The sequence below is a fragment of the Papio anubis genome, chromosome 3 (genome assembly GCF_008728515.1).
Source record: "Papio anubis isolate 15944 chromosome 3, Panubis1.0, whole genome shotgun sequence".
NCBI lineage: Eukaryota > Metazoa > Chordata > Mammalia > Primates > Cercopithecidae > Papio > Papio anubis.
The window spans coordinates 99,697,193-99,722,753 of record NC_044978.1 but is presented as its reverse complement, the minus strand read 5'-3'; the positions used below and the strand labels follow the sequence as shown (position 1 = coordinate 99,722,753).

Below are 25,561 nucleotides of genomic sequence, written 5' to 3'. Positions count from 1 at the left end.
ATGTTTACTGAATGCTCACAGTGTGTCAGGCACCCTGCTAAGAAATTTACATGTATTATTTCATTTTTTTCCCAATAATCCTTTGTGAGTAGTTATTAGTATTATTCCCATGTACAGTTAGGGAAACTGAAGTGTAGAGAGATTAAATAACTGCCCAACTTTATGCTATTAACAAGTACTGGAACTGGCATTTAAACCCAGTTTAGTCTGACCTTGGAATCCAAGCTCATAATCACTCTCCTCTACTACCTCTCTATCTATAATAAATCTATGTTTATAATAAATAATTGCAAATATCCACAAAAGCTTCAAAGTGAAGATCATCTTAGCATGATAGTTACTAACATTTACATGGGGATAATAATAGTACTGGCTTTGTAACATTTTTACAAGGATTAAGTTCATTAATGTTATGTATTTAAAATAGTGCCTGGCAACATAGCAAGCACTTGGTAAATGTTGGATATCATTATTCTCCTTAATGAAGTATTCAACTTGTACATGAGAATTTGTTGGCACAACATCCAGATAAACTCTCTATAGCAGGGAACAACTCCCCTGCACCCCTGCACCCCCCCATTCCTCCAAGACAGTTAATGATTTAAACCTAGTCTTAAATACAAACAAATTTAAAAGTCAATAGCAAACTTCTTATGCTTTTCAATATCCATGATAACACAGATTTGCATATAAAAAGAGAAATTGGCTTTATAAGATCATTCATTAATATCCCATCATTTAAAGTGTTTGATATGTATAGACATTATATTCATTGCCCTAAATTGTTATTACATATGAGAATGACCTTAAGAATATGACAGTATTCTTATGTAATTTAATTTCATGTTTTAATTAGAGAGAAGCGGTTACAGGAATGGAAAGCTCTTAAGAAAAAACAAAAATTTGGAGAATTAAGAGAAATTTCTGGAAATCAGTATGTGAATGAAGTCACAAATGCAGAAAAAGATGTGTGGGTTATAATTCATCTATACAGATCAAGGTAAGATCATAGTATTTCAAAATGTTAATATACTACTATTTTAAAAGACATATTTTTGGTTTTAAGGTTTTACAAAGCGTATGACAGTACTCAAGAAAAAGCAACTATATATTACACACATATACATCCATAGAGTTTTTGATAGTCATCGGCTTCAGGGATTAAATTAGGTATTTTAAGATCCTTTCATTTCTAATTTCAGGAACTTGTCACACTTTTTAGAAAAATAAGCACTCTTTGGTAGTTTTGTTAAAAATTTTTTATTCTAGAAAATCTCAAAAATACAGAGAAGTAGAAAGAATGAGAAAATGAACACTCTAAATATCGACCATGTAGATTCAACAAGTAACCTTTTGCCATATTTATATAATTGTATCTGTGTGTGTGTATATTTGCATTTGTAGAAAGTAAACTGAAAGTAAACTGACCATAGCATGATGCTTTATTCCTGTGTACTTCAGCATGCATCTTCAAAACATAAAGGTGTTGGAAAGAAAAAAAAGTTCTATTTCCTCTACCCATTTTAGGTTTATTGGCTGGGATCCTACAAATTGGACTGACAAAAGACAGGTTAACAAGAGAAAAACAAACAGAAGCCTATTAACAAGTGCATTACACATACACATAGGAGAGCTCAGTGATAAGTAACTCAAAGTGGTGGTTAGAGCTTGGGCTTATATAGTCTCTTAACAAAAGAACAGCAAATTTATAGAGATGTGATAAGACAACAGAAAGGGTCTTTGAGCTTCTAGGAATAACAAACTGTGGGATGGTAAATACATGGGTGAAACTATGTATTCAACTTGTTGAATCTATATGGTCAATATTTAGAGTGTTTGATTTAATAGAAATTAAAGGTTGTTTTAGCAAGGTTTGTTATACAGATTCCTCTGGTGCCTCACTGGGATGATAAGAATCTAGAGCTTTATCCAGTGATTAAGAGTGTCCTCCCCTTCCTGGTAGAGACAAGAGTGAGGATGTTACTGGGTGGAGAATATTTTTCTTGTGTTTGTTTCTTTTCAGTTGTCTTTAGCTCAAAATAATCCTTATGCCAGAGTGGCTTATTTTGGTGTGGCATATTACGAATCCCTGCAAGAACATTCTTCTACATAACCACAGTACCATTTTTTCACTTAACAAAATTAACAGTAATTCCTCATACCATCTAATACCTCGTCCTTACTCAGATTTTCCCAAGTGGCTTAAAAATGTCTTTTATAAATACATGTGTTTTGGACAAGGAGTCAATCAAGAATTATGCAGCACATTTAGATATATCAGCTTTCTTAAGTCTCTTCTAGTAGAACAATTCCCCTGCACTCCTATACTCCCCCATTCCTCCAAGACAGTTAATTTAAAAATATACCTGGTGGTACTAGGTATAATCCACTGTTGCTAGGCCTCACCAGCCTTGCCTAGTAAATAGGGAAAGTAGACTTTTCCCCAACTCTGTTTCTCTCATTCAAACAGTCCTTCTAGCTTTAGGTCCCTACCCCTCTGCCTCAGAGCTATAAACCGTTCTAGGAACAGAGGCCATGACAGCAACCTTCACTGTCCTTATTTCAATCTCTGAATAATAATTTTTTTTTCTCTTTAGGTTCTTGGGGAAATTATGTACAGAGCAATTTATGCAAATTATAGCCCTGTATATAACCCTGTGTAGCCTGTATGGGGCTATACTTTGCAGTTCCTGAGTTGAACTTTGACAGGACAACATGCCGCATAAAAGAAAATGCCCCATAAAAGTTATTTTATTATAACTAAAACTCTTGGTAGATTAATTTTTAGGTAGCTTTAAAGTTTTTAAAAGAATGTGTTGACCTAAAAGGAAGAGGCTGAGGCACAAAATATAATTTAAAGAGTTTACTTGAGCCAAAGTGAGGATAGCTGCCCAGAAGACTAAACCCAAGTAACCTTGGATACGATCTCCCTTTAGCCTTTGTTATGAGCAGGTTTGTGAAGACATAAAAGGGGGACAGGGAGTGGACTAATACAAAGCTGTTTGTCAGGAATTCTCTTTGGCTTAAGGAAATGACATTGATTAGTGATTGGCTATACATTGTTAAACTATGAAAATTACAGTGTCTGATGTATTATTGGGTTGATTTATAGCTACTTGCAAGCAATAGCAAGCAGTTTCAAGAGAGGAATGCATAGGTGAAGGAGGGAGTAGGTTGTAATTCTCTCTTTTTATTTTTGATACAGGGTCTCACTGTGTTTCCCAGGCTGGAGTGCAGTGACGATCGTAGCTCAATGCAGCCTTTAATGCTTGGGCTCAAGCAATGATCCTCCTGCCTCAGTCCTCCAAGTAGCTTGGACTACAGGTCTGCACTACCACATCTGGCCAATTTTTAAAATTTTTTCATCGAAACGGGGTCTTGCTATGTTGCCCAGACTGGTCTCGAACTCCTGGCCTCAAGTGATCCTCCTGCCTCAGCCTCCCAAAGTATTGAGATTACAGGCGTTAACCACTGTGCCTGGCTTGCTGTCTCATTTTAATGAGTCCGTGGGTGTAAATGTTTAAAAGGACTTGCATTCTTCAGAGAAAAGTTATTTCCTGAAATCACACTTCCATATTACCTATACTATTTATTTGGTTAACCAGTTTGTAAATGCTGCTTGTAGGTCTCACAGATAAGGATGAGAAACACTGACATTTATAAAACAGGGATCTGTTTGTGGTAAATATTATATACTGAAGTGGTTTACTGAATGTTTTTCTGACCCTGTGTGGTTAGCAGAGTAGATATTGCTTCTAAGTAAAATTATCTAGTTTAATGGTTATTTCCATATAAATTACTAGTTTTTAGAAATAATTTAAAAAAATTCATAAAGAGATTGCATGTGTTTTAGTCTGCTTCAAATTGTCATATGCTTTGATAGACTCAAAAAGAAGGATGTGGTTTCATAATATTTTAAGTATTTGTGACCTTCTCAGAAGGTTTTTCTGGACCACTCTAAAGTAGTTACATATTAGATTTCTGGACATTAAGAAAATACATTCCTGGGGCTGGGTGCCGTGGCTCACACCTGTAATCCCAGCACTTTGGGAGGCCGAGGCAGGCGGATCACTTGAGGTCAGGAGTCAAAGACCAGCCTGGCCAGCATGGTGAAACCCCATTTCTACTAAAAATCAAAAAAAAAAAAAAAAAAAAAAAAAATTTTAGCCGGGCTTGGTGGCGCATGCCTGTTGTCCCAGCAATGTGGGAGACTGAGGCAGGAGAATGGCTTGAACCCAGGAGGCAGAGGTTGCAGTGAGCTGAGATCGCGCCATTGCACTCCAACCTGGGTGACAGAGCAAGACTCTGAATCAAAAAAAAAAAAAAAAAAAACAGAAAATATGTTCCTGTGTTGGTATAAAACATATATTTTGAAAATTAATCTGTAATAATCCAAATTTATAAAATATAACAGAAAATAATTGTGTTATAAATATTCCTTAGAAAACTTTAGTTTTTAACAATGGAATTACTGGCCAGGCTTGGGGCTCATGCCTGTAATCCCAGCACTTTGGGAGGCTGAGGTGGGCAGATCACCTGAGGTCAGGAGTTTGAGACCAGCCTGGCCAACATGGCAAAACCCTGTCTTTACTAAAGTACAAAATATTAGCCGGGCATGGTGTCGTGTCCCTATAATCCCAGTTACTTGGGAGGCTGAGGCAGGAGAATCGCTTGAACCTGGGAGGCAGAGGTTACAGTGAGCTGAGATCGCATCATTGCGCTCCAGCCTGGGCAACAGAGCGGGACTCCATCTCAGAAAAAAAGGATTTACGTACAGCTTTTTAATATTATAAAGTTGAAGGAGAGCTGTTAATTTATGTTTTTGTAACCACCCAATGGGGTTCATTTTGCCTGCTGCCCACGTAGAGCCAATTTATCAAGACAGGGGAATTGCAATAAAGAGTTTAATTCATGCAGAGCCGGTTGAACAGGAAACCAGAGTTTTTTTATTACTCAAATCAGCCTCCCCCAAAATTTGGAGGCTGGGTTTTTCAAGGATAGTTTGCCAGACCACAGAATGGGTACTGCTGATTGGTTGGGAATGCAATCATAGGGATGTAGAAAATGATCCTTGATATGGTTTGGCTGTGTCCTCACTAAATCTCATCTTGAACTGAATTTCCCATAATCCCCATTTGTCGAGGGAGGGACCTGGCGGGAGGTAATTTAATCATGGGGGCAGTTACCCTTATGCTGTTCTTGTGATAATGAGTGAGTTCTCTTGAGATCTGATGGCTTTATAAGGGGCTTTTCCCCTTCTGCTCAGCACTTCTCATTGCTGCCACATGTGAAGAAGAATGTGCTTGCTTCCCCTTCTGCCATGATTGTAAGTTTCCTGTGAGTCAGTTAAACCTCTTTCCTTTATAATTACCCAGTCTTGGGTATGTCTTTATTATAATGCAGCATGAGAATGGACTAATACAGTCCTCATGCGGGCTAAGTCTGCTTCTGTATGGGGCCACAGGACCGCTTGGTGGGTCCAGGTAGAGGCATCAGTCATCAGAAATGCAAAAACCTTAAAAGATGTATCAAAAAGGCCAATCTTAGGTTCTACAATAGGGTTGTTGTCTGCAGGAGTAATTGAGGAAGTTGCAAATCTTGTGACTTCCAGAATAATGGCTGGTAATTGTTTAAGTGTGTATCTTAGCAGAATTCAGGCTCCTCTCATCCTCCTAACCTAGTCTTTGCTTAGCTTTTACAAAGGTGGTTTAGTTTTGGGGAAAAGCTATTATCATTTAAACTATAAACTGAATTTCTCCCAAAGTTAGCTTGGCCCAAGTCCAGGAATGATTCTGGGCAGTTTGGAGGTTAAAGAGAAGATGGGAGTTGGTTAGATCACATCTCTTTCACTGTCATAATTCTCTCACTGTTAAAGTTTTTGCAAAGGTGGTTTTATTTTTAGCTACTTTCTTTCAGTTTTATAAAAAGGTGGTGTGTGTTTGTTGATTAGACTCCTAAATTCTATGATTTCAATGCCTCCTTGCCATTAAATTGATAGGATTAGACCCACTTTTTATCCAAATGAAGGCTTAGCCTCCTTAAGGTGCTTTAGAGCGATCTAACTCAACCTGGGCCAGTAAGCCTGATGATTTAGCTTTAAGTCAGTCTTGTTTCTGGTTTTATTTAATCTTATGCCTGTACCCCAATTCTAATTTGGGGCTTTTATATTATTCTTATACCCAAGTGCATATTTTGAAGCTTGAATATCATAAATAGGCTCTTAACTTGCTTTGTGATGTTACTGGTCTGCCTCATATTTTACAGCTCTTCTGGGGTTAAAATTCTGGCCCTCAGCCCCAACACCAAATTTGTTCTCCTGCTGCTTGCTGTCAGAACTTTCTTCGGGTAACCCTTTCTCCCTGCATCACAATCTGTTATGCAATATTCTCTTAAATCTATACTTTTCACTGCCACCACCAATACCTACCTGCCTTTTGCCATTCACACTACTGATCCATCCCACAAATATCTGTTGTACCACTGACTGAGCTTTCATTCTGATAAAATTTCTAATGAAAATTATAAAATTTCTCTGAATTAGATATTAGTGGACTCATTTCACCTTGAAGAAAATCAAAACATTTTACTCTAAGATATACTTTCTTGACATATTTTGAGGTGGGTGTTCAGAGAGCCAACAAAACTGAAGTAACCCCTTAAAGCTGTCTTTTGTGGAGATTTGCAACTGTAGAGAAAATCTGCATTCATGCAGTCAGGCCTTCTCTGAGGGCCTTCCCTTGTCTGACCTAGGACCAAGTTAACTGAGAATCTGATGCCTTTAAAGGTCTAAAAGAAACATTTACCATCTATTCTCTTTAAGGGTTGCTACCTGTAAGGTTTCATCTACATAACAAGACCACTTTTGCTAGCCAGGCCTCCTCTTCTCTGCCTCCCATAGCCTGTCTTGTCACCGTAACCTGATTTACCCCAATGACACGTTTTTGGTCATGCCAGAGCCTCCATTCTTTCTGTAGCCTCAAGATGGCATATAAGCTTCTGTACCTCATTGGAGGGTTTGGGTAATCACTTTGTGTTTCCTCTCTCATGTGCATGTTAATAAACTTGTGTGCCTTTTCTCCAATTAATCTGCCTTTTGTTAGTTGATCTTTCAGTGAACCTTCCTTCGGAGGGCAAAGAAATTTTCCCTTGGCCCCTAAAACCTTTCATTTTTTAGTAGAGACGGGGTTTCACCATGTTGGCCAGACTGGTTTTGAACTCCTGACGTGAAAGGATCTGTCTACATTGGCATCCCAAAGTGCCGGGATTATAGGCTTGAGCCACTGCACCCGGCCCAAATTGAGTATGTTTATATAAAATGGAGAAAGAGTCTTTGGAGAAGGAAAGATGAGAAAACAGGAAAAGAGGGAAGCAGAATAACCAACAAAGGTCCCAAGGGAGATGGAAGGAATGTAGAATAAAGTAGAGGTGAAGAGATTCACTTGAAAGTTTGATAAAATGGGAGAAAAGGAACTAATTGATCAATGAGTGTGATGAGAATTAAGTGATAAAGCAGGAAGAACTGAGGTTGTGGTCACACTTCCAATCAATATTAAATTTCTGGTAAGGAATAGTTCTGGATAATGGGGCCACCAGAATGTGACATGGAGTGGGATTCTAAAGACTGTGGGAGAAGTTTGTTGGAGTCAGGAAAGACAGTTCTGGATATGGTAAACTCATTACATGGAAAGAAGCTGGTGATGGCAACAAGAGTTGGGATCCTTTTGTTTCAACTCAGAACTGCAAAGGATTTCCTAGAAGTGTCCTGTTTTTGTTTTTGTTTTTGTTTTTTCTATAAACTGGGAACCTGCTTGAACCAAACTGATGCTCAGTTGGATGTAGTTTCCTTAAGTTAAGCATCAGCTTGCCTGGTAGCTAGCTTCATTCCCAGGCTATAATGGTGCTTGCAATAAAACCAGAGGACTCTACATACAGTTCATCATTGCTAAAGGTAACAATAGAGGATGATAATAACATGTTTTTATATTAATCTAAGATTTATTTTTGCCATGGCGATATTTTACTTATTTCATTAGACTGAGATGAGTAGTCCGTTTATTAAAGATTGTGTGTACTGTTTCTCTTTTTAGCATCCCAATGTGTTTGTTGGTTAACCAGCATCTTAGTCTTCTAGCAAGAAAGTTTCCAGAAACTAAATTTGTTAAAGCCATCGTGAATAGCTGTATTCAACACTACCATGACAATTGTTTACCAACAATTTTTGTTTATAAAAATGGTCAGATAGAAGCCAAATTCATTGGAATTTTAGAATGTGGAGGGATAAATCTCAAGCTGGAAGGTAATGTTACAAATTTTGTTTATAAAAATGATAGGTGAAAACATCCAGAAACTAACAAGTATCCTAAAAGTTTTCTTCCTTTGTACCAAGGTTTTTTCCTTGCTTTTAGTCTCTTTTTGTATGCCTCCAGATTAACTTTCCTATAGTAATACTCTAATAACAGCCCCTTGCTTAAAATCCTTAATAGTTCTCTGTCTCAAGTAAGTTAAAAATTTAGAATCTTCTCCTTTAGAATGTCCACCCACCTCTCCAACTATATTGCTCAGTGCTTTCTAGTTTCTGTTCTTGTTAGGCTGGTCTTCAGCCACTACTAGGCTGGTCTTCAGCTACTACTAAATATACGTTAACTCATTTGTGCCATCACACTTTTTTACACATTCTCTGCTTGTACCTAACGTATTCTACCTTTCTCTGTTCTCCATATCCAAACTTTATTCCTACATGAGTCTGCTCTATTTTTATTTACTGCATTATGTAATATTGAACCAATTCATAATCTTTTTCTTCTCTACTGAATTTCTATAGTGTATATTCAATGCATCTTACTTTTCACTTATTAGCATGATAGCTAATTTTGTTGATGAAACAATCCGCTTTGAATTTTATCTTCCCAAAAATTGCAGGGACCATGCCTCCTATTACTTTATTTTTCTTAGCACACAGCACAAGACTTTCTATTTTTATCTTCTTTAATTGTTTTTACTTCCTAAGGTCATTTCTTTGATACATTCATTTTTTGGCAGTGCTTTAACTCTATTTTACAAAACTAAAAATCATTTTCTCTCACCACTGTGTTAAAGCCATCATGAATGGCTGTTTTCAGTTTTTGTTCTTTTGTTTGTTTGTTTGTTTGTTTGTTTTTGAGACGGAGCCTTGCTCTGTCACTCAGGCTAGTGTGCAGTGGCATGATCTCGGCTCACTGCAACCTTTGCCTCCTGGGTTCAAGCAGTTCTGCCTGCCTCAGCCTCCCGAGTAGCTGGGATTACAGGTGCCCACCACCATACCCGGCTAATTTTTGTAATTTTTAGTGGAGATGGGTTTTCGCCATGTTGGCAGGCTGATCTTGAACTCCTGACCTCGGGAGATCTGCCCTCCTCAGCCTCCCACAGTGATGGGATTACGGATGTAAGCCACTGCGCCTGGCCGGTTGGTTTCAATAGGTATTCTTTCACTCTGTCAGTCCCCCAAAATTGTTTTTGGCCTTACCGAGACCTCTGACACTTTAATTTTTCCAGAAGTTTCCCATTTTTCTTTTAGTCTTCTAAGGCCTTTCCTTGTTTTACCACTTGTTTTTGTAGCTTGGATCTTTTCTTTTTAATTAAAAAAAATTAACGACATAAGAGTACATAAAAGAATACATAGAATAATCATATAGTAAGCATTCATGAAATCATTATTGTCTTCTCTGTTTGGGATGCTATAATAAAAATACTATAAACTGGGTGGCTTATAAACAAGAAACTTTATATTAATATCTCACAGTTCTGGAGGCTGGGAAGTCCCAGATCAAGGCGCCAACAGATTTGGTGTTTTATGAGGACCTGTTCTTCATAGATGGTGACCTCTTCATTGACCTCACGTGGTGGAAGGGGCAAACAAGCTCCTTTTGGCCTCTCTGTTCACTCATTCCATTGAAGAGTGCTCTGCCCTCATGGTCTAATCACTCCCAAAGTCCCCACCTCTTAATACCATCACCTTGGGGATTAGGATTTCAACATATGAATTTTAGGGGGACACAAACATTCAGGACCATAGTAATTACCAAAAGTAACAAATGTGAACATTTGTTTATGCTTGCTTCAGCTGTTTATTTGAGATAGCATCTCACTCTGTCACCCAGGCTGGAGTGCAGTGGCACAATTATGGCTCACTTGCAGCCTTGACTTCTCAGGCTCAAGTAATCCTCCCACTTTAGCCTCCTGAGTAGCTGGGACTACAGGTGCCAGCCACCACACCTAACTATTTTTTTAACAAAATTTTGTAGTAGAGATGAGGTCTCACGATATTGCCCAGGCTGGTCTCAAACTCCTAGGCTCAAGTAATCCTCCCACATTTGACTCCCAAAGTGCTGGGATTACAAGCATGAGCCACCATGCCTGGCCTGTTTGCTTATCTTTTAAAAACACATTACAGATAAAGTTGAAATTACCTGTATTTCATACTTAGTCCTGTTCCCCTCCCTGCTTCCTTAGGGGCAAAAACTATCAAGAATTTAGAGTGTATCTCGTCCCTTTATTTATTTAATTTTTTTTTGAGAGGGAGATATCAATGACATTTATCGGTGTATTTTAAACATTGTAGTAGAATATGTGTAATATAACATTTACCATCAACTATTTTTAAGCATACAGTTCAGTGGCATTAAGCACATTCACATTCCATCACCATCATCTCCAGAAGTTTTTTTTGTCTTACGTAACAAACTCTGTACTCATTAAACAAAAACTCCTTGGTCTCCAGTTGCTTCAGCCCAGGCAATCACCTTTTTAAGATTCTGTCTCTATGAATTTGACAGCACTAGATACCTCATATAAATGGAATCATATAGTATTTGTCCTTTGTGATTGACTTATTTCACTTAGCATAATGTCCTCAAGTTTCATCCATGTGGTAGCATGTTATCAGAATTTTTTTCCTTTTTAAGTATATCTTGAGTATCCCTTCATCTGTTGATGGATACTTAGGTTGTTTTCACCTTTTGGCTATTGTGAATAATGCTGTTATGAACATATGTGTACAAATAATATGCTTATCTCCATTTTTAATTATTCTGGGAATATACACAGAAATGGAATTGCTAGATGATATGATAATTCTATTTTTAATTTTAGGAGAAACTATCTGGTCTATATTGTTATGCTTTAACTTAAGTATATCTATAGAAATAGAAGGAATAATTAATTGCAAAATCGAAAGTACTTAATAAAGGGCATTATATTGTAATATCATTCTGCAACTTGCTTTTTAAAAAATCTCAATCATAGTATTCAGAATCTCGTTTATTTCATATATGTCTGATTCAATAACTTTACCTCCTGTCTAGCATTCTATAATCAGCTATTCCTCAATTTATCATTCCCCTATTGTGAGAAATGTGAGTTGTTTCCAATTTTCCCATTATGAACAATTCTGCTGTGACAATTGTTGTGTCCACCTGTAAAAATTTCTCAAGGATATATGGAGAATTGTGGGAATATAGGGTATACACATTTTCAACTTCACTTGATAGTTGATAGATTGCTCTATAAATGGAAGTATCAATTTATCCTTCCATCTGTGTTTAAAGATATACGCACATCTTCACCACTTCTTGTTAATTTTAGACTGTTGGTTTTTTGGTCAATCTGATGGATATGAAATGGTATCATTTCATTGTTTAAATGTGGATTTCCCTCATTACAAGTGAGGTTATGGATTTTTTCATATGCATTGCTCATTCTGATTTCCTCTCCTGTTTATATACTTTGTCCATTTTGTCATTTGTGTTTTTTTCATTGATATAAGAGTGTGTATGTGTGCATATGTTGTTTCATTGACTCGTAAGAGTGGGTATGTGTGCATGAGTGTGTGTGTAAAGTTCTGGATACTATTTTTATAGTATTACTAATATATTCTCACCAGTTATGGCTTATCATTTCATTTTGATTGTCAGATAAAAGTTATGATTTGGCATAGTGAAAATTATTAATCTTTTTCTTTATTGTGTACTTTTTGTGCTTTCTTTTCAAAACCCTTCTGTATTCCCAAGGTGAAAAATATATTCTTCTATACTTTCTTCTAAGAGTTTTAAATTTTTATTTTTGAGCTTAGGTCTTGAATAACATTGGGCTTTTCTTTTGTGTATGATTTGATGTAAGGAATTGTATTAGTCTATTTTCACACTGCTAATAAAGACATACTTGAGACTTGGTAATTTATAAAGGAAAGAGGAGGTTTAATTGGCTCACAGTTCAGCTGGCTGGGGAGGTTTCAGGAAACTTACAATCATGACAGAATGGGAAGCAAGCATGTTCTTTTTCACATGGCAGCAGGAAAGAGAAGAATGAGAGCCAAGTGAAGTGGGGAAAAAGCCCCTTACAAAACCCATCAGATCTGGTGAGAACTCACTCAGTTCTCATCAAGAGAACAGCATGGAGATAACAACCCCCATGATTCAATTACCTCCCACCCACAATACGTGGTGATTATGACAACTACAGTTCAAGATGAGGTTAGGGTGGGGACATAGCCAAACCATATCAGGAATGTATCTACTTTTTTTCTGTAAGAAAATGCAACTGTTTCAACACCATTTATTAAAATTTCACTTCACTCTTTTTCTTTTTTTCTTTTTTTTTTTTTTTTGAGATGGAGTCTTGCACTGTTGCCCGCACTGGAGTGCAATGGCACGATCTCGATCTCGGCTCACTACAACCTCTGCCTCCAGGGTTCAAGCGATTCTTCTGCCTCAGCCTCCTGAATAGCTGGGATTACATGTGCCTGCCACCATGCGCGGCTAATGTTTTCTTTTCTTTTTTTTTTTTTTAGTATTTTTAGTAGGGATGGCGTTTCACCATGTTGGCCAGGCTGATCTCAAACTCCTTACCTCAGGTGACCCGCCCGCCTCAGCCTTTCAAAGTGCTGGGATTACAGGTGTGAGCCACCACACCTGGCCAGCTTGTTTAATTTTATAGGCTCACAGCTGGAGGGAAATGTACCTGAGTATGAATTGTGTCTTGAGTCTTTCCTGTATCTGATTTAGATGAGACTGTGGACTTTTGAGTTGATGTTGGAACAAGTTGAGACTTTGGGGGCTACTGGGATAGAATGAATGTATTTTGCATGTAAGAGGACATGAATTTTGGGGGCTGGGGTGGAATGGTATGATTTGAATGTGTCCCCCAAAATTAGTAATCCCCAATGCAACAGTGTTGAGAAGTGGGACCTTAAGAGGTGATTAGGTCATGAGGTCTCTGCCCTCATGAATGGATTAATGTCATTATTGCAGAGTGGGGTTGTTGTCATGAGGATGGGTTTGTTTTAGAAGTGAGTTCAGCCCTCTCTTGTTGTCTCTCATTCACCTTCTCTAACTCACTTGAATTCTGCCATGGGATAACCTCAGCAAGAAGACCCTCACCTGATGTAGGCCCCTCAACCTTATACTTCCCAGCCTCCAGATGTATAAGAAATAAATCTTGGTTCTCTATAAATTACTCAAGTCTCAGGTATTCTTTTATCACAAAACAGACTAGGAACCAGTTTAACCATAATTTCTCCCTTTAAGTATAACTTTGCTATATCTAATGTGTATTTTGATATTGTAGCACTTTTACTGTCAACCAGTTCTAAAGATACCAGGCTGGGTGTGGTGGCTTACACCTGTAATCCCAGCACTTTGGGAGGCTGAGGTAGGGGGATCACTTGAGGTCAGGAGTTCGAGACCAGCCTGGCCAACATGTTGAAACCCTGACTCTACTTAAAAAATATAAAACTTAGCTGGGTGTGGTGGCATGCACCTGTAATTGCAGCTACTCAGGAAGCCGTGGCATGAGAATCGCTTGAACCTGGGAGGCAGAGGTTGCAGTGAGCCAAGATGCACTCTAGCCTGGGTGACAGAGTGAGACTCTGTCTGAAAAAAGAAAAAAAAACTATAAATAAATATATCATCATTTCCATGGTAATATTACTAAGAGTCAATTCCTATTTCATATAGATGAAAAATTATTCATTTTTTCAAGATTTTTAACTGACTTAATGATGGGTTATTTATTACAGAACTTGAATGGAAGCTAGCAGAAGTTGGAGCAATACAGACTGATTTGGAAGAAAACCCCCAAAAAGACATTGTAGATATGATGGTATCTTCAATTAGAAACACTTCTATTCATGATGACAGTGATAGCTCCAACAGTGATAATGATACCAAATAGAGAGAAATATTCAGTAAATAGCTTTTAGTATATGTGTACTGAATGTTTTACTTATGACTGCTTTTATAATTAGGGATCAGAAAATTCATGAACAGATTTATTTTATTTTCATTTTTATATTAGAATTATGGCATATATGTCATTTAAAAAATTTTCAGGCATTTCAGAATATTCATTGCCTCTGAGAAAAATAGAATTTGGCAGCCAGGCATGGTGGCTTACGCCTGTAATCCCAGGACTTTGGGAGGCCAAAGTGGGCAGATCGCCTGAGGTCGGGAGTTCGAGACCAGTCTGACCAACATGGAGAAACCCCGTCTCTACTAAAAATACAAAAATTAGCTGGGCATCGTGGCACATGCCTGTAATCTCAGCTACTCGGGAGACTGAGGCAGGCGAATCGCTTGAACCCGGGAGGCAGAGGTTGCGATGAGCCAAGATCGCGCCATTGCACTCTATGTTGGGCAACAAGAGTGAAACTCCATCTCAAACAAAACAAAACAAAAAACAAAACAAAACAGAATTTGTATTAAGCCCTTAGTATTTTTCTGTGGTTTATCCTTTTTCTAACTCATGTTGGACAAAAACACAAATATTACAAGACCTTTCTTGCTTACTCACTTCCAAAGAGAACTACGAATGAAAGCAATGAAAGAAAACCATGAAATTTTATTTAAGTCAACACATTTTAAAATCTAGAGACTTAAGTAAAAAGTTTTAAATTTATGACCATAAAGCTTTTTCTTAGAAATCTCTTACCTATTAAAACATTAACCACTTAATAGCATAATGCAATTAATATATTTTGAAAAGTACATAAAAAAATCTGTATTCATTATTATTGTTCTGAGTAGTTACTATCAAGTTAGAAAATTACTGAGTATTCTCATTAATAGTTAAACTACAGAATCATTAGAACACTACACCATGTAAGTTTCTAAATCCTGAGCAGAGGTGAGAAAAATATATTGTAGGATGACCTATGTTTTAACAGTAATCACAGAAGAATTCATCATGAGAAAATATACATTAGTACACTGCAGAAGGCCTATAGGATGTTTCATCTTGGCATAATAATGAACATCACATTTAGCTGAAAGGTTGGTAAATCCAGCATATAATAGTTCAGTAACAGATTTTTTTCTACTTTGTTTGTATTTGTGATCCATAATTCTCATTATGGATGTTCACTGATATTTGTGAGAGAATCTAGACTAGGTTTAAATGCCTAGATCACAAAAATGAATTGGTGAGAATTGAGGCAGTTGAAGATTGAGTCAAGAAAGGGCTCTTGCTATTTAGGGATCTTAGAGGCTACAGAGAACCATGAAGTGGAAGGAAAGTTAAATACACATTTGGGTAAGGTAATAAGAGTTTATTTCACCAGGTAAAAATCAATTGATCTAATTCTGGGAAGGATTAGGAAAATTCTTCTGAGATAGTAAATATACATCTTGAGACTAGATGGAGGAAAGTTCAGAGAGGTCACACACAGTGGTCTTTTTTATAGCATTACATACACATGTCAGAGAGGTAATTACCTAGTTTTATTTATCCAATTCCTGAACCTTCCAGAAATGAATGGGTAAGTTACTATTCAGGATAAAAACAGCTGTGGAAATGAAAGGAAGAGCCATCTTCTACAGTTACAATGTAACTCTAATGCCATCTAATGCATATAACCATATTTATCAAAATAACTTTCATATACATTATTTTCCCCTCCAATTGAAACCAAATGCAGAAAGTCCCCCTAAATGAAGTCTTTTAAAAAGTAAATACATATTTATCTGTTTTCTTTTTAAAGTTAAAATAACGAAATAATAATAGTATTTAGGAGAGCTTAAAAAAGATATCTATTTCCCTTTGTCTTAACTCAGATCCACCAGGTGGCAGTAAGTTTTTACCCACAAACAGTTCTGAAGACTAACATTTGTAAAAATAATAAAAGTATATCATGTTAGAACTGGCTGCTTGTGATTCTGGCCCCGCTCTTTAGCAAAGTGCACGCACACATTCTTTTAGCAAGGACTGATTGATGCCTACCAACACAGGTCACTACTACTTCCATACACTGCTTCATGTATACATTCTCATTTGACTAGGGTAAAAATATTTGTCAGGATATGCAGAAATTATTTAATATGTAATATTGTTCCCCATTTTACTGAATGAATATTCAATGGGGTACAAAGTTTTTTTAATTGCCAATATTCAGTCATTTTTTGATCTATAAAAATTGATATTTTATCCTAATATTTTTGTCTATTCTTGCCAACTGTGCTGTATTGAATCTCCCTTCTCTATAGTGCCCTTTTTGTCAGAATGTGGTAAATGTGGTCCTAGAATCAGCAGGATTCCTAAGGAGCCTGTTAGAAATGCAGAATCTCTGGCCCCATCGCAGACTAACTGAATCATAATTTTCATTTTAATGAGATCTCCAGGTGATATGCACATTAAAATTCAAGAAGCACTAGGCAACAAATCCTTTAAAGGCAACCTGAGCATCTTCTTTTACCCATTCCACAGTGTGGGTTATTAAGTCTGTCTAGTTGAACACTCCAGTGTCAGTTCCAAGCAAACATTCTCTGGCTGAACTTGTGACCTAAGGAACTCTGAAGATGAAAGGTGGGGTTTTTAACCAGTTTTTCCCTCTCCTTTTGAGGCAGGAGAATAAGGTCTAGAGGCAGGGAACCTAAGGCTGTTTCACGCCACCTTCCTAGAGCTAGATTTAAAGGAAAACTCTTAACTTTCCATGCCTAAGTAACAAAAGGAGCAGAGGCTACTTTGCAAACCCCGACCTTTTGTGTCTGGCAGATGGGAAATTGGCTGTCCGCAATCAATCAGACTGATTGCCTGCTGAGGGTTCTTTTGCAACTTTGTAACTTCACCTCAGCCTCTGATTGGTGCAAGCCACCACTTCATGAAATGAAGTGGCCAATAGGAAGCCTCTAGGGGGTATTTGGACCGGAGAAGATTCTGAGCCACTGCTCATGCCTGCTCCCACACTGTGAAGTGTACTTTCATTTTCAATAAATCCCTGCTTTCGTTCTTTAGTTGCTTTATTCTGTCTTTACTTTGCTGGGCCTTTTGTCCAATTCTTTGTTCAAAACACCAAGAACTTGGACACCTTGCAGTCAAGACCCTCTACCAGTAACACTTTCAGGGCCTATCCCTCTTCTGTTGGGGACTGGGAGAGAGAACAGGGATGAAAGGGATAAATTTCCCTTAACTGTACAATGAATACTGCATCCAAATTGTTCACTCTTTAATGGGGCACATTGAGTTCTCCTAGAAACTCTGAAACAGCTTCCCAACTGCACAGTCCCTTGATTGACATGAGAGATGGACCAGTCTTAGCTCTATCTCTGCTAACTCTCTTAGTTTCCTCTCCTAGAAGTAAATCCAGCCTCTTGCTACTAGAATTTCCTTCCCCCTTGGGTGTCAAGATGGTTCAAATCTGAACAGCATTTTCCACACAGCATCAATTGACACATGAGAAACTTACACAACCATGGTATCCTTGCTACACCACATGGTAGATGTAGGTTGCTTTATTTCAGCCTACTCCCTGGCCAGCTATTTCTCCAACTCTTTTCCTGTTTCATGTAGGTACAAGGCAATATCAGCAAGTTTGATAGTGAATCAGATGCCACTCTCCCTCCCTCACAGTCACCTGATTCTGCTGGAGTCTTGTTCACTTGGGGTAGGGTAAGGCATAAAAAGGAAAGGAAAAACCATAGTACACACCAAGAGGCTGGCTTCAGTGATTCTCTCAGGTGTTTTTCCCTCTTGCCAAGTGTTGGGCTTATATGGTCTGAGAGTAGAGAGTTAGAGGTTTTGGCTATGGTAGATCCCTTTTTGTCCAACTTTTATCCTTGGGTGAAGGAGTGGGTATCTGACCCGAAATGTCGGCAGCTCTTTAGAAGGTGAGGTACTTCATGCACTTGTTCCTTATTTTAGATTTCAGTCAGCATCTTCTTATACAGGTATTAGCTGTACTTAATAGTGTTACATATTCTTGTTGGTTCTCAAGTATTCAATCACTAGAATAGTATTAGTCACATCATATTTCACCGACTGATTTTAGTTTGTTTCTCCTTTGTACTTTTGAGAGGTGAAGCCAGCTGGGCTTCTGGGTTTGGTGGGGACTTGGAGAACTCTTGTGTCTAGCTAAAGGATTGTAAATGCACCAATCAGCGCTCTCTGTCTAGCTAAAGGATTGTAAACGCACCAGTCAGCACTCTGTAAAAACGCACCAATCAGCACTCTGTGTCAAGTTAAAAGATTGTAAATGCACCAATCAGTAGTCTGTAAAATAGACCAATCAGTGCTCTGTAAAATGGAACAATCAGCAGGATGTGGGCAGGGCCAAACAAGGGAATAAAAGCTGGTCACCTAAGCCAGCAGCAGCAACCTGCTTGGGCCCCCTTCCATGCTGTGGAAGCTTTGTTCTTTCACTCTTAACAATAAATCTTGGTGCTGCTCACTCTTTGGGTCCGCATTACCTTTATGAGCTGTAACACTCACTGCGAGGGTCTGCAGCTTCATTCCTGAAGTCAGCAAGACCACAAACCCACCAGGAGGAACAAACAACTCCGGACGCGCCACCTTTAAGAGCTGTAACACTCACTGGGAAGGTCTGCGGCTTCACTCCTGAAGTCAGTGAGACCACAAACCCACCGGAAGGAAGAAACTCCGGACACATCTGAACATCGGAAAGAACAAACTCCAGACACACCATCTTTAAGAGCTATAACACTCACCACGAGGGTCCGTGGCTTCATTCTTGAAGTCAGTGAGACCAAGAACCCACCAGAAGGAATAAATTCCGGACACATTTTCATGCACATTACTAAGGCTACCCCTTGACAATAATCTGCCTACAGTCATAATTTAGGATAAAGATGATCCTAAAAATCTTCTTTCTGGCATTTCATTCACTCATTAAATCATTTATTCACCTCAGGCCTTGGTGGTTTTGTTTTTTTTTTTTTGAGACTGACTTGCTCTGTCACCCAGGCTGGAGTGCAGCAGCACGAATTGGGCTCATTGCAGACTCTGCCTCCCAGGTTCAAGTGATTTTCCTGCCACAGTCTCCCAGGTGGCTAGGACTACAGACATGCACCACCACATCTGGCTAATTATTTTGTATTTTTAGTAGAGACAGGGCTTCACTATGTTGGCCAGGCTGGTATCAAACTCCTGACCTCAAGTGATCTGCCTGCCTTGGCCTCCCAAAGTCCTGGGATTACAGGCGTCAGCCACCACACCCAACCTGGTTTTTATTTTTAAATTTTAATTAATTTATTTTAGTGATGGGGTCTTGCTATGTTGCCTTAACTCCTGGGCTCGAGCAATCCTCGAGCTTTCAAGGTGGGTACAGCTAACCTCAGGTATTGAAATGGATGCTACACATACAGTGAGTGGCAAAGAAAATACATGGTTCTTGCCCTTCTGGAGTTTACCTTGTGGTGGTAGGGAAAATAGTTAATAAGAAAACAAATATCATATATACATATAACTAATATATACATAATTTAAACTTATAAGTATTATGGGGGAAACTGGACACAATAGAAGAGAATAACTTTGCATATTATTGGTGGTGGGAGGGCAGGTGGGATGTTGGCAGGAGGCCTCCTTAAATAGGGTAGTTAGATCTTTGAGATGTGATGACTGAGAAGGAGCCAGCCATGAGAAAAGGTAGGAGGGGTCCAGTCAAGGGCACAGCATGCCTGAAAGCCTGAGAGCAGAGAGAAATTAGCAAGGAAATGAAAGGCAGTTTCTCAGTTGGAGAGTTACAGGAAAAGGAAAAAAATGGTAAGACATGAGGTTGGAGAGGTAGGGAGGGGCCAGATCAAACAGGTTATTGTGACCATAATTAGGAATTTGTATGTAATGGGAAATGATAAAAGGGATTTTAGAAGAAAATAACGTGACTTCATTTATATTTTCAAAATAATTTGGCTGCTCTGTGGAGAATAGATTGAAGGGAGCATCCAAGATATTTGTGATACAGAAGAAAAGACATCAGGTAGATAACTGGACAGTGTGTATAGAGCCCCGGGGAGAACTAAAGGCTGGAGTTAAAAAATCTGTGAGTCATTTCAACTATTCCTAGGGTTCCAACAAGAAATTGTAAAGATTTACAACCTTTAAAGATCACCACCTAACCTTTATGTAGCAGTTTATCTTTGATCATCACAGTTCTCTGAAATGCCTATTCTTTTAACTTTACAGATAAGTACCTGAAGCTCAGAGGAATTACTTGATTTGCTCACTATCTCTCAGCATTAGTCAGAATTTAAGCCAAGAGTTTTGACCACAAAGTCTGTAATACTACCTCAAGTATGAGGCAGGATTTTGTAGTTCTATTTTAAAGGGATTAGAAAGAATATGAGTAACTGAATAAACTATGCAAGCTTTAAAAAAATACTTAACCTTATATTCCGTATTAAGCATATCTTAAAGCTTCCTGTTCTCCAATTCACCTTAAAGCATGGTAGTAAAACTAGGAATGTCAATGAATGGATGAGTTACTATGGAAGAACAGATAATGACTTTGTGACTGACAGAGTGACACAGGAGTTAGGGCAAGAATTAGAGTAAAAGAGATATGAAAATTACCCAAAAAGGAACATCATTGACAAGAATAGCCAACATTTCTATGGGATTTCTTATGTACCAGATAAAAGTACACACAGACACACAGACACACACACACACACACAGTCTCAGTTATGTTATGAGATAGGATTGTAATTATCCCATTTTACAGATGAGGAAATTAAAGAACAGAGAAATAACTTGCTTAAAGTCATGCAGATATTAGTTGTGAAGCTATGATTTAAATGCAGGCAGTTTAGATCCTGATTCTGTACTCTTAACCACTATGATACATTGCCTACCAACTGGGGGAAATCAGTTGACAGAGGAGTTGAGAAAATAATCAGTTTAAATGATAGCAAGGTTCACAAGAAGGAGTGAATAGAATATCTGAAATTATGTTTAAGGTTATGGAATATAAATTTAGGATCTATGAAACTATGAGGCAGGATTTTTGTTTTATGAAAATGTGGGATCTGGAAGTTGGAAAAGCTATTGGAAATATCCAATACAGGCTCGGTACACTGGCTTGCGCCTGTAATCCCAGCACTTTTGGTGGCTGAGGCGGGTGGATCACTTGAGGCCAGGAGTTCAAGACCAGCCTGTCCAACATGGTGGCACCCCATCTCTACTAAAAATACAAAAATTAGCTGGGCGTGGTGGTGGGAGTCTGTAATCACAGCTACTTGGAAGGCTGAGGCAGAAGAATTGCTTGAACCTGGGAGGCAGAGGTTGCAGTGAGCTGAGATCATGCCACTGTACTCCAGATGGGCAATAGAGCAAGACTCTGTCTCAAAACAAAAAAAACACATGTAGTACATTTTTTCTTTTCTTGGAGAGAATCTGGGAGAAAGGAGAAGCTGTAAACTGAACCATGGGAAATGTTCAAGCAGCGAGAGAGGACTGAGCAGAAAAACGGGGGATTATCAACAGGTCTTGGTAAATAATTAAATACAATGAGAGAGAGAGGAGTCAAAGATGGACATGGTTTGATCTTGGTGACTGAGAGGACAATGAAATCAGTAAAAAGGGCAAAGGTATTTTTGAAGATAATACATTCTAGATGACAGGGACTATAAGGAGGGATCAGTGTCTCTAGAATAAAATTCAAAAATCCATCCTAGGGAAAGCATTCAAACCCTCTCTTGTCTGGCTGCAACCTAACTTATCAGTATTATTAACTTTGCCTCCTGTCTTCCTACCTACCTCTTGTCAGTCGGGACTCTTGATTGCATGTGAAAGAAAACCTCTCACTGGTTTAAGCAATAAAACAGATGCAAGAATTTACTGACTGGTTTAATGAAATTTCCAGAGGAATCTAGTCCACATTTGTTTCAGGGCCTCAAACATGTGTTTAGGCCAAACCTCTTGTCTTCAAATCTGCTTATTTTCCATGTTGCTTTCTTTCTCAGAATTCACGTGTGGAAAGACGGCTCCAGGTTTCCATTCTCCCAGATTTAAACCCACTGGTAAAGAGGTAAAACCTTTCTTAGGAACTGTAGTTTGCAACAGAGGATTAAACTCAAATATGCTTTCCCCCTGTGTCCTGCTCAGACCATGTGGACTGAGAGTGGATACATGATAGTTCTTCAAAGGAAATTATCAGAATAGGGAATAAATGCTGAACAGGCAAAAACATCGACCAAAATATCTTCTGTTATATGATGGGGTCAATTAACAAATCATGTTTTCCCACTCCTGAAAGAAAAATCCTTAGGTGAAGGATCAAGTATCTGAATAAGTGCTTCAGTTTGATGTTCTTTTGCCCGGAGCATACAGCAAGAACTGAAAATGTTTACTGAGGTGAATGTTACCTTAAAGGGAGGATTTTATAGCCAAAAAAGTAAAGTGTATTTTTTGAAACAAGAAGATGGCTTTTTATTTCAAATCCAAATGATATTCATTAAAACATAGGAATTACTAGGAATTAAGATTGTAAAGATCTATTCTCCAGTAGAAGCACTGAAATGTGCTTTCCCCTGTGGACCAAGAGTGCCTTAACGCATCAAGGGAAGTCATTTCCCGAAGATACGTAGTAGTCACACGTTGTTGCAACGAGGAAATCCATGCAAATTAGGGTCCTGGTTTATTTCTGATGCTTCATTCCCCATCTTCCATCATACTGTCACTTGGTGTTTATAAAAGGCCGGGGGAAAATCTCCAAATGAGCAAATAAATCCCGACGTCCTTTCGCTTCCCTCCTCCGGCCAAGGGCGCATGCCCTGTCTCCCCAAATCCACCCACCAATAAGAAGCAACCCAAGCCTCGCTCCTCCAGATGGGAGAGGATGTCACTGGCGGTCCAGGCGCCTCTTCAACTCTTCACTCCCAGCACCACGAGAGGAAACGCGAGTGATGCCACTGGGGGAAAAAGTCTGCCAACACCCGAAAAATCTAACCTGGCGTCTGCAGTGTTTTGCTTTGGAAGGGAGAGCGGGTTCCCTTTCTGGCCTCCGGATCCCTCATCCGGCAGGAAGCTCTTCCTCCTCCTCCTCGCCCCCGGCACACGGGGGGAAAGCCAAAGAGCCTCCAGGACCTAAGGCTAGCGCTCCGCCGGCCGGCCGCGCCCTCCACCCGACCAGGCCCCGCCTCCCCGGCTTTCTAGTAACCGGCGCCCTTCCCGGCCGGGGCAGGGAACTGGGCGCCTGCAGAGCCAGGTTTCGGCCCAAGGGAGCGGGAGTCTTTTCGGGCGTCCGGGATCCCTGGCGCGGCTCCGTGCTGCCTAACTGGGCAAGTCGCATGCGCACCGAGCCGCGCCGGGAAAAGGGAGAGTGAGGGGAGGGGCGAGCGCAGAGCCTCCGCCGGCCGTCGGAGCCCGCGGGGTAGCTGACGACGCATGCGCCGGGAGGGGGCGCAATCACTGACTCGGCTTGCGGCTGCCGTTTTAAAAAAGGAAACCCCGGAGAGCGAGAGCGCGAAGGAAATCTGGCCGCCGCCGTGAGCGCTCCCGGTGAGTGGCGCCCGCCCGGTGGGCCCAGGGCCTGCCGTCCACCGGTTGGCTTCCTCGGCGGCGCATGCGCGCTCCCGGTCGGTGGAGGAAGGGAAGGGAAGGGAGGGGGAGGAGGAGCTGGCCACAGTAGCGGCGAATTTTTGGGGGGGTGGGTGGGGGGCGCCACTCACAGCCCCAGGTGCTGCTGGAGGTGGGAGCCGCGGCGCCTCCTGGACACCGGCAGAGTAGTGGTTCCAAGCCACCGCAGCGGGAGACCTGGGTGGGGGAGGGAAGAAGCCGGAGCCGCCGCAAGCCACACGGTGAGGGCGCGGGGAAGGGGAGGGAGCGGGGGGCGGCGTGTGTGGGGCCGGGGGGCGGCGGCCAAGGGTGGGGAAGGCGGGAGCTGAAGCCCAAGTTTGGCGTCTTGTTCTAGTGTGTCTTTTCCCTGGACTTGGGGCGGAGGCCCGCCCTGCCTGAGAGGCCCTCTGGGGCAGCTGGGGTTACCTGCGGGGCAGGGGCGGGAGTGGGGTGCACGGCGGGGCCGGGTGGCTTGAGGGCGCCCGGAGCTGCTGCTGATTCCAGCAACTGGGAGGCGGGGAAAGCCGGGGACTGGGTGCCGAGAGCGCTTTCGCTGGGGACCCGCTAGGCCTTGTGACCCACTTTATTGCTGTCACCACTCGGGCACGTTTGGAGCAGCGCCCAATGGGGCGCCGGGGCGGCCAGCTCCTCCGGGGAACCCCCGCCCTCCCGGCGCCCGGCCCGCGTGCCGCGGTCCGCAGTCCGAGCGGCCGCCGTTGCCGCCCGCGGGCTGGTTCCGTAAGTGGTCGTGGTTCCGGGGTTCCGTCCCTGGGCAGCGCGCGGCTCTTAGTGTCTGACTCCGGCGACCGCGCGCGGGTTCGAGGGTTGGCGGCGAGGCGCTCGGTTTCTCTTCTTTCCTCCACCCGCGCTACCCGTTCCCGGTCACCCCCGCTGGCGTTTGTAGATTGCTTTTCGCCAGTGAAGCCGGGTTTTCTGGAGTTGGCTTTGGCCCTTGGAGTGTAATTTCCTACACGCAGCGCCGCAGAGTTTATATTCTTTGAAAGTGTTTGTCGCTTTGTAGAAGTCCTCTTGTTGACGGTAGGTGAGCCTAATTCTGCAAGATAAAAGCCTCAGTCTCTGACCTGGCAGATGAAAGATCAAATCGGGTTGTGGTTTCCTGCTATTAGAATGCCATGCTATTAGACTTTAAGGCTTTCTAGTCTTCTTTAAAAAATTTAAAAAAAAAAAATTGCAGTGGAAGAAAAGCACAAGAAGTAAAGAAACTTTTACAGTCGTTGTTGATTTGACTATAACGCTGAACCCCCCAAATGAAAGGTAATTTTACTTTGAAGATTGCATTCTGATTTGTAGCTTTAAGCGATTAGAGGAGAAAATTGTGCAATATTCCTCTCTACCTGTTTGAAAATAAACATTCTTAAAAGGATGTAATTTAGATAATGAGTTGCTTTCTCTGAAACGTATCCCTTGGGGACATCGCAAATCTGGTTGGTTTTCAAATCTTGGGGGAAGGAAATTAATTCCGGTGTTAAGTAGTTGGCTGAACAGAATGTCTTAAAAGGTTAGCCTGTAGCATTAGGAGAAATACCTAATGTAAATGATGAGTTAATGGGTGCAGCACACCGACATGGCACATGTATACATATGTAACAAACCTGCAGGTTGTGCATATGTACCCTAGAACTTAAAGTATAATAATAATAAAAAGAAGTAAAAAAAAGGTTAGCCTGGAGAAAGCAGACTGAAAATGTTCTAAAGCTAGGCATAATCAGTTATGAAAAAAGAA

At 40.3% G+C, this 25,561-nt stretch overlaps 2 protein-coding genes and 1 long non-coding RNA gene across 14 annotated transcripts in view; 2 read left to right on the top strand and 1 right to left on the bottom strand.

Moving 5' to 3' along the window:
• The window catches only part of PDCL2 (phosducin like 2), a 35,299-nt gene extending 21,056 nt beyond the window's left edge, over positions 1-14,243 (top strand). The window contains exons 4-6 of the mRNA XM_031664462.1: positions 857-1,000; positions 8,088-8,296; positions 14,051-14,243. Coding sequence (XP_031520322.1) covers positions 857-1,000; positions 8,088-8,296; positions 14,051-14,205 — 508 coding nt within the window. The 3' untranslated portion in view covers positions 14,206-14,243. The remainder of the gene's footprint in view (positions 1-856; positions 1,001-8,087; positions 8,297-14,050) is intronic.
• Positions 14,244-22,089: 7,846 nt separating this feature from the next.
• Positions 22,090-23,297, bottom strand: LOC116274170. The gene is made up of 2 exons (XR_004182760.1): positions 23,210-23,297; positions 22,090-22,277 (listed from the first exon to the last, which is right to left on the bottom strand). It is a non-coding gene; the product is annotated as an uncharacterized LOC116274170 (long non-coding RNA).
• A 302-nt stretch (positions 23,298-23,599) lies between these two features.
• CLOCK (clock circadian regulator) overlaps positions 23,600-25,561 on the top strand; it is a 120,193-nt gene continuing 118,231 nt past the window's right edge. For 9 of the 12 annotated variants that reach the window (XM_003898874.4, XM_009207079.4, XM_009207082.4 and 6 more), the window contains exon 1: positions 23,600-23,760. The gene's annotated coding sequence lies outside the window, so the exon portion shown is untranslated. Of the gene's footprint in view, positions 23,761-23,885; positions 24,060-25,024; positions 25,093-25,561 lie in introns of those variants that run through there. The other 3 variants (XM_009207075.3, XM_009207080.3, XM_009207081.4) reach the window with 3 other exon arrangements.